This window comes from Musa acuminata, chromosome BXJ3-10 (genome assembly GCF_036884655.1).
Source record: "Musa acuminata AAA Group cultivar baxijiao chromosome BXJ3-10, Cavendish_Baxijiao_AAA, whole genome shotgun sequence".
Lineage (NCBI taxonomy): Eukaryota > Viridiplantae > Streptophyta > Magnoliopsida > Zingiberales > Musaceae > Musa > Musa acuminata.
Window position 1 is genome coordinate 26,773,292 of NC_088358.1, and position 9,556 is coordinate 26,782,847.

General features: G+C 43.1%; 1 protein-coding gene and 1 long non-coding RNA gene across 5 annotated transcripts; one reads left to right on the forward strand and one right to left on the reverse strand.

The window, feature by feature from the left end:
- Nucleotides 1–1,611: 1,611 nt before the first annotated feature.
- On the reverse strand, nt 1,612–2,512 carry LOC103968345 (dehydration-responsive element-binding protein 1F-like). Its single transcript, XM_009381505.3, has one exon. The coding sequence runs from the start codon at nt 2,471–2,473 to the stop codon at nt 1,721–1,723; it is 753 nt and encodes a 250-aa protein (XP_009379780.2). The 5' UTR covers nt 2,474–2,512; the 3' UTR covers nt 1,612–1,720.
- A 3,156-nt stretch (nt 2,513–5,668) lies between these two features.
- LOC135651292 (uncharacterized) lies at nt 5,669–8,870 on the forward strand. 4 transcript variants are annotated; one of them, XR_010501828.1, is made up of 5 exons: nt 5,669–5,878; nt 6,199–7,420; nt 7,517–7,602; nt 7,688–7,745; nt 7,838–8,870. It is a non-coding gene; the product is annotated as an uncharacterized LOC135651292 (long non-coding RNA). The 4 variants fall into 4 exon arrangements; XR_010501826.1 differs by having other exon boundaries at nt 7,517–7,745; XR_010501827.1 differs by having other exon boundaries at nt 7,688–8,870.
- Nucleotides 8,871–9,556: the final 686 nt, after the last annotated feature.

Consider the following 9,556-nt stretch of genomic DNA (forward strand, 5'->3'; position numbering starts at 1 on the left):
GTATTATATATATATATATATATATATATATATATATATATATATATATATAACACAATATTGAATGTATTATTTGTTATCTATCTTGGTTAGTTGACAATCATTTAAATATTAGACCAAATATACTGAAATTTAAAATTAGTATAAATATTATTAAACACCAAAAATGTTTTATTTCTATAATTAATGTATCATTTTGATTTTTCTTGGATGAATGCAAACAGGGAAATTCTTAATATTTGGAGTAACATGTGTAAGGATAAATATCTTATTTAATTTATTTTAAGGATAAATATGTGAAAACCTTAATAAAAAGGGGGAGTTTGAATGGGAGGGATCATAACTTTTATAGGTCAATGAAAGCACTACAAATTAGTATTACTTATGTTTTATTACTTTCTATTTCCAAATATAAATACTTTTAAATGCTCCTTGAAAAAGAAAGTTTTTTGGTAGATTCATTTGTAAATGATCATTGATTTTCTCAACTTGTCATTATTATTTTTTAATAGGAAAATAATTCATAAAAGGAAGGTGGACATATATGGAACAACCTCTTGGCAATCATAGTATAGTAATAAGAATAATAGTAAGAGTGGTAAATAAAGATATCATGGATATGTGACAGTATTGTTCTTTCCTGATCATCTTGGTTTTGCCTACTGATGTGATTGCTTGTGGCAGTCTTTGTTATATGAACCAATGTGCTCTTCTTCATCACTTGCCTCAGTATATATAATTCTAAGTTATGGCACCCAATCCAATCCAATCCATTATCGTCTCCAACTAAAGCGATGGATGGAATGCGAGGTAGGATTGTTTCCATGCCGTCCGTACATTCGTGTGGCTACGTTTTTTTTGGGTGAATTAGGTAGATAGGGAATCAATATATCATCAAGTGAGGACACAAATTGAGCATCTCCCGTTAGGCTTCCGATTTGGAGGTTGTGGCTCGCCTTCCTTGAGAGAGATTTAGTGTTCTTAATTCTCGGTCAATTTTGACCATTAATGGAGAATCTTGTCGCTGTCACTTCTCATTATAATCGTCGGTTCTTGATGAGACCTTTCGAAGTACGCATAATAATTCAATTGTGGGTTGACATAATAATTTGAGAAGACTTAATTTCTTTCCCACCATGGGATAAATACTTATCAGGAATTGTTGTTTTCATGGGAGGGAGAGAGATTTGACCTTTCAAGGAATCTTTCGTCAACCCAAGAATGAGAGATATGCGTTTGACTTTTCAAGAATTGTTGTTCTGAGCAGTTTATGCATTTTTTGGGTCAACTATAAAATAAAGAATAAATACTTTATTATCGAACATGAAGAACTTCGTGCTGTAGTAACATAGGCCATGTTTTCTTCTTCTTCTCGGCCTATTTGGTACACAATGCCCTCAAATTTAATGTTGACTCTTCTTTTCATTGGTCCATTTAACAGCCCAATAAATAATTTTATTTGTAGCATAAGAGATGGGGTTGACCGTTTTGGAAAACATATCATAGTGCTTAGTTCACTATTATATGAGTCTTACGTATGTCATTTAATCTAATAAAATTTTTATTTAATTAATATGAAATTAATACAATTCAATAATCATTGCATATATATATATATATATATATATATATATATATATATATAGAGTTATTGCGTCACGAATGGATCGTGGACAGTGAATCTAAATGACGAGGAACAAAAACGCTTCGTTATGGGTAGTTAGTCCGCCCATAACGACAGGTCCATGTGGTGTTCGTCCACCCGATCCCAATCGAACCCTCTTTGCATGGCCAGTGGCGTCAGCAGCAGTCCTCTCGCCATGTCATCCAGCAACCCTGGCATGTTGAACAGCGCCTCCTCATCCACAAACAAAGCGGATGGCATCCAAGCTGCGGCCTCCGGAGCTGCAACCGCCTCCCTCCCATCCGTTGCCGGTGTTCTTCCAGCTTCTCCTGGCGCGGCAGGCGGCATTGTCGACGACGATGAAAACTGCTGCGATCTCGTTTCCGAAGCGCCAAACATCTCGGCAGCCTCTGCAGCGGCGCGGCGGACGTCCTCCGCGGCGGAGGACGTCGCTCGCGGCAGAACCCAGGCCGAGTCTGGGAAGTTGAGGTGGGCCGATTCGCCCCGGAGCGCGATGGCGGCCACGTCGTGCGCTCTGGCAGCCACCTCCGGCGTCCGGAACGTTCCCAGCCAGATGCGGCTTTTCTTGCGGGGCTCCCGCACCTCGCATACCCACCTGCCGCCGTTGCGCTCCCGCACGCCGTGGTACACCGGGTGGCGCGTCTCCCGAAACTTCTTCCGCCCAGCCTTCCGCTTGGGTGAAGGGGCCGTGGCGCGTGAGGCCGGCGCAGAGCACGCGGTCGAGAGGCCCGAGGGGGAGCGCTGATTGGAAGAGGAGGTGAAGGAGGAGGACGACGAGCACGAGGAGGAGGACGCAGAGGAGGTGGAGGAGGAATCCTCAAAATTCATGGGAGTCAGTAATGAGGAACAGAGGGCGGCGACACAGGTGGTTTTAGCTTCCCTCGAGGCTCGGCGTGCTTAATATACGCTGAGAGAGCGGTCGGACAGCGTTTGGGCCATGTCGAAGCCGACAGCGGGTCGCACACGCGAGAGACGTGGTACTGACAAAAAGGCCACCGGGGAGAAGTAATAGAGCAGCGTCGCCACGTGAGGAACAGGCAACGTGGGACGGATCGCGGCACCCGGTAAGGAAAACGTGTTCCTTATGCCCCGTCCTCATCACGAGAGTTCATTTTTGGCCGTTGGATCACCGAAGACTCGTGGGGCTTTAAGATTCGAGAACAGCTTCGTGATACGTGTCGATGTTCCAGAAAGCCGCCTCCGACTGCAGCGTTTGCGAACGGGGTTTGTCGCACGACTGGGGCGTCAACCGAGGGAAGGGCCACCGGTTCTGTCAAGCTCAAAGTCGTGAGGTAAAAGCATGCGTGGGTGGGTCGACGACTTAGCGCCCACCATCTCCGCTCCGCTCCGTCCGTATCGATGGTGGCCGACAACATACAAGTCTCTTACATCTTCACTTCACACATGAATATTATCAAACGTCCATCATCGAGAAGCTTAAAATCTTTATCAAGAATAATAATACATGAGTTACCACGTCCAAAGTAGTTGTGTCATTTTATGGGGTAGGTTGAGTTCTTATGGTCACGTCAGCCATTGTCCGCCTTCCGTTCGCTGAAATGACACAACAAGTTGCAGAGCGTTGGTTGAAATGACACAACGAGTTGGAAAGAGCTCGTCGTCGTCCACGAGAACCTCAACGAACGGAGACGGTAAAATGGACGGAGCACAATTGCAGACTAGAGAATCCAAAGTTGGCTTCCTTCGAGTCAATGTGAAAGTGGTAGGGTCGGTGCTGGCCAGCCCTGGATGCATGCATAGCTTCAGAGCCTGCCAAACTTGTGTTGCTAGCCTTTATTTCTCAAAGAAAGCATGCAGCACGAGGATGATCAGAAGCAAGTTGACTGAAGAGAGCAACAAAGGATCTCCACTCTGGAGTATCTCCTGCACTGCGTGTGGATTACCGAAATGTTAATAGATGTTTCAAAGATTAATCGATTATTTCTTTTCGTAAATGATTAGTGGTGAGGATGCGATTCCTATCAGTAGAAACAATGGTAAGTTAGACATCATCCTCCATTAATCAAATTACTCATCACCTAATCCAATCTGATTGTGCCTTTGATCGAACATGAATCATTCGATCGATCGATCGATCAAAGCTATCAATCCATCTAATATGTCTGATTTGAACTAACAATGATCCATTGAGCGGATATGACAACTAAACCTAGACGAGATCGACATTTCCGTAGCGATTGGAAGCCGGACCTGCGTTTGCCGCCCGTTTCCATTTCCTTTGCAGCATCCACCTCGCGGCCGGCGGCTGTAACTGGAGCTGCCGCCACGGTAGGCTACCAGAACACCGAGTCCTGGGTGGTCGATCCCTGGTGCATGGCCGAATCCCTGGAACTGATGGCCGGGAATGGCGCAAACCGACATAGACGACTGAGACGTCGGCCTCAGCGTAAGCGTGGCCCAACCTGGCGAAGAAGAGCAAACAATCCTTAGTCGACGTCTGCATGCATCATCAGTTCACGTGCGTGAGCCCGAACACGTATTATAAGCGGATTCATCATCTGAAACGTCTGGTCGACGTCAAAGCGAGAGCGATCATGATCACCTCAAGAGAACCGCTCTTTGCAGCCAAAGCTTAGAGGCCATGCATAAAACTTCCTGTAGAATTACGAGTTGCGGATATGACGATAATAGTACAATCAAAATGCTCTCAGCAGCAGATTCAACATGAAGAGGAACTGCTCTTTCCAGCCAAAGCTTCGGTTTCCAGGATCATCTTTCGTTGTCGTCCAGGGTGTTCAACGAATGCACCCTTTTCTGCCGTATACATGAAGCTCGTCGTCTTAATTTAGCAACTTAATGAAGCTAAACATGAAGGACAAGCCTTACAAAACAAATGGTGAAGGGTCACTCATCACTTTCGCGGCATGAGATGACGCCCGACACCGTCGACAAGAAACAGTCTTGCATGAAGTACATACAGTGTGATCTCAGAATCACGAAAGATCCATCTCTATGCGCTGACACGATCGAGAGCGCATGTCAACCTGCAGTAGGATGTAGCAAGCTCGATAGTCTCAAGATTTAACACGTTCTTCTGATATATTAATCTAAACAGTAGCACAACAGCTTGATAAGCCTCTCCCACATAATAGCACTTCTATCATTGGCTGTACAACTCCAGTTCTTGATCTGGCAAACAAGTCATCATCCAGGCACTTCACAGTAAGATATACGTGAATCAAAAGGAAGTTAAAGGGTTTCTGCTCGCATCTTTAAATGCTTTCTTCTCTAAAGCAAACACATTTACAAGATGAATCTGCAGCAAAGTACTATTATCAGAAACCCTGGACTGGACTTGATCTGTTTCTTCTGTTAGCTAAAGTTTACTAGTTAGTAACTTTGAATAGCATCTAAGACATCATAGCAGCTGAGGAACCGAAGCAGACAGTAGCAAAGGCACACCAAGCCTGCATAGATCATCTACTTCTCGTTTAATTTCGGGTCCAAGAACTTAATTCCTAGAATAATTTTTTTTCTGATAATATTGACTTAAGATTCTGTAACTATTGTCTGCCAAATATATCTTTTTGAGTTGCTCGGATGAACTTGCAAATTTACATTTGTTATAGAACACAGAAAGCAAGATATTGGCAATGAATAGCTGGTTACAGAAATAAAAAGAGAAATCAGAATGCCTACAGTGCTTATGTTGCATCAATACAGTGCAAATTCTATCCATCCATCCATCCGTCCATCAACAAGCAAAGACGGAAGCACAAATATTCAGTGCTGATAGAGCAACTTGCATTCTTCCCCTTCTTTCATCTGATGATGCCGTCTCCTCCAATTACAACCATTGGAATGCAAGACATATATACACTCTCTAGCTGATCCATTCGATATCCAAGTTAATATAGCTCTCTCTCTCTAATTATAAATGGAGCATCAGAAAACTCAATAAAATTAACTTATATAAAGACTGTTAATATAAAATTCACTTATATAAAGGTTGATAATATAAAATTCTATTCTTAAGTTATTGTTTATCAATGGGTTGGGGGGTGTAATAAGAAATAAAGAACATGCGAGGGTGTGATTGCTAAATAAACAACCGCTATATAAAGGGCAGCGCGCTCTATCCAACCGTCTCAATTCGAGGGTTCGAGACGACATGACACACCAGCGGACGAGACGTAGATCCCCACCGGTGATCGCATTGGTGGTGGCGGCCTCGGAGATGAATCGGGGGTCACCATTCCCGCTCCGTGCAAGGTCAGAATCTGCTCTGGTCCTCTTTCGATTCTTTATGGTGGCAGAAATCGGTATCCCGGTTCGTTTTGGATGAGGATTAGGGTTTCGACATGGCTGTAGGGTTTTGTTACGGTCCCTCGATCTTTGGACGTTCTCCATCTGTGCTTACGGCGTAATCCTTTTAGTTTGTTGTCGTTTGTGATTTATCCAATTTTTCATCTCTGATCCAAGAAAATTCATCCGGCATTTCGCTACCTGACCCAGAAAAGAGAGGATGTTGAGGCTTCAAGATCCAAGGTATAGGATCATTCTGTCATTGTCTTTTTGGCTTGGGCTTGTAGATTTCTGAGAGAGCCGCGGCAGAAGACTCGCAGAAGGAGGACGAGGTGGCAGGGACATGTTACCTTCTGCCGCCACCGCACCGGCCAAGTTGAAGGACCATCGATCCGATCGGCATCGTGACCGCGTCGTCCGTTGGTCCCGCCGTAGCAGCTTGAGCCCTGAACAGAAACAGGCCTCGGCCGGAGCACGTCCATCAAGCACAGAGACTCCGCCCCCTGCCGCTCAGATTCCGGTAAGCAGCTTCACAATGAATCCCCATCTACCATCCCATGGCCAAGACATCATACTGATGCTTAGTGAGTCACATTTATCACTCTGGCAAGGTGGTTTTGAAGACACAACACTCGGGTCTTCAATCTTCTTCATAAAGCCCTTTGTCTTCTTATGGGCTGGAATTGGTTCGTGTCTCTTGACAATTCAAGGGCTGCTGAAGCTAAGGCTCTGAATGAAGATCGACTTTGGCCTCTTTTTTAAATTGTCCATAACAGTTGCATCGAGAAAAATGCCCTGTTTAGTGAAGGCATACAAGAAATGCTTAAAGATTAGTCCGTAAATCACCTTTGGCTTCAATTGTTTTACCAAAGCAGACTGAACTTCCATTACTTATTTGCTGATATTAGCTCTACAGTTGTGCATGGGTCGTCTTCTTCCTGCAATTGTTTTTGGTTAGTCTATGCCTGGAATTGTGTGAAAATGATCTGTTATAATGTCATCACATTTTGTTTTTGCCAATCGATACGGAAAGCTAGATGCATTATTGCAGTTTATCACTAGGGTTAGGTAATTGCCATGAGAAAGAAAAGCAGACATGGGAACATATGCTATAGATTAATACCTGGAGACCTGAGTAACTGGCATAGATCAAGTCCCTGGAATTTTGGCAAGTTTATGGCTAGTTTTGTTGTATTATCCATATGCCAACATCTTCATTTTTTTAATCTTACACTCTTGTTGATCTGAAAGTTATGGTTTATCGTGACAGGTTCTTTTACAGTATGTTAGTAATGCATTAGCTTTGTTTCATTTTGTTACATAAGCTTGTAACTGAGTTGCTTTGTATATGAATCTCAGCAGAATAGTTTCAATCTTGCAAAATGTGGATCTGGCTTTTCTTTGTTATGAACATTGAAGTATAGCAGTCACATAATCTTACATTATGCTGGTTTTTTGCATGTGGATTATTACCTGAGGAATTCCTTTCCAGCGAAAAAACTTGTGAAGGTATGATTTTGAGTCTCCAAGCAACTTTCGTTTCTTTTTCTTTTCTGAGGCAAGCTTTGAGCAACACTTGTGATTTCTATTGTTTGGCAAAAATAGAATTGGTGTCATCAGGACTCTAGCTAGGCAGCCACACAGCTTTGGATTCCAACATTGAGAAAGCTCTTGGAACTTCCCTAGAATGAGTAGCCCTTGTTCATGATTCCTTTGCAATTCATTTAGTCTTTGTCCCGATTGTATGGGTAAAGTGCTTTTTTTCTCTTTTAACAGTAGAATCTGAGAACGATCCATACTTGAAATAGAAGGTCAAGCCTGAAAAGTCTGTACGGTAAGATGTTAAATCTTTTTCCCGATTGTATGGGTAAAGTGCTTTTTTTATCTTTCTTTTTTCTCACATGGATTTTCGTCTCTTCATAAAAGTGTATCAGTAGAATCTGAGAAGTATCCATCCGTAATTGAAAGAGATGGTGAAGCCTGATAAATCGGTACAGTAAGATGTTAAGAGTCATGTTCTGTGTGGCTTCTTAGGTTGTGCATATCTCTTCCCACGCTATTTTGCAGATTGGAGAAGGATTGCAACCGTATCTTCCATACACGGTGTTGAACTTATGTACCGTTGTTGGTGAGTCAGCTTGGCCTGGTTCATGGGTTGACGTCGGGAGCTTGCAATCGATCATCAGGATCGATCTAGTCCGCAAGTCGGGGTGCCGATGCTATCTGAGAGAGGGTGCTTCTCGATCGGGATGCTGATGTCGTCTTCGGGGAGTACGTCTCTAGATCGGGGTGGACGGACATCCGAAGGCGGCCTCACTCCTGCACACAAGGCCCTCGTCGGGTGGTTCCCGACTTTGGCCCATCGATGATGAAGTTAGCGATCATTCTTCCTTTCTCTCTTTTTTGCCTCCCATTGGTCATATACCGGTCAGGAGTTTTTATACTATTGTATAAGGGTCGGTCGTACGCGGGGTTGGCGCGGTAACCGATCCCCAAGGGGTGAGGGTTTGTGCGGCCATCATTCCGGAATGCAGGGAACAGTGTCATATGGCGTCGTCCCGAGCTTTCTAGGACGGGATGTGTCGAGGAGTGCCTTGGTACGGATCTTGTTTGGTGCGTGAAAGTACTCCTCGAGCTGACTTGGTGAGGGCGTGGTGCGCGTCGATTGCGACGTGGCTGGAACCCAAAATATGCCTCATCACATGGTGTTCGACAATCCATCACGTTTTCGTTTTTTTCTCAACGCTGGTGGTGATGCCTGCAGTTTAAAGTCACAGTAATTTTTTATTGTTTTCTGTGGTTTATGATTGCATTATCTTTGTATGGTTTTCGTTGAAATGATCCTCCAGCTGTTTGATTGTTTCCAACCCTGCATCGGTCATGGGATAAAGATGTATCGTATTGATCTGAAGTCAGGTCGCTAGTTATTTAATTCAGATGATCATACCCGTTTCGTATGGTGTATATTTCGGGAAATGAACATGGGTTTACCGCTCTTGCTATAATTTTGTTGCATTTTTTTTTTATCATTTGATGGTACCATATCAACAATCTTTTGATATTGATTATCGTCAGTATTCTCCACCCACTTGAGATTTGTCACATGATATAACCTATCAGAAAACGATAAAAGAAGCCAAGGTAAGCTTGTCACATCACATAAATTATTAAAAAAATCATTCTTACATCTCATATCCCAAAAAACTCTTGGATTTTTGCATATGATGTGATTTGATTTTTAGTTTTTTCATTTATTTTTTGATATCCTAAATATCTTTGGTCGTCACATCCTTGTTCGGGTGGATATTGTTGATCGTTTCGAAAGTATCTTGCTTTCACTTTTGTATTATTGTTCGGGTGGATATTGTTGATCGTTTCAAAAGTATCTTGCTTTCACTTTTGTATTATTGTTTCGACTTGTGTTTTATCATGACCATCTTCTTCCTCTCTACGATAAAAGACCCTATTGTTTTTACTACGCTATGATGGCCTTTGTCTTGTTTTTACTACGCTATGGTGGCCTTTGTCTTGTTGCTTCTGTCGGACTTATCGCTTTGCCCTATCGCTTTTAGCTCATTGTGGTTGCCTCCTCTTCAAGTTTCGATCGCTTTCACCCCTTTGCTTCGATCGATTACTGCCACCATA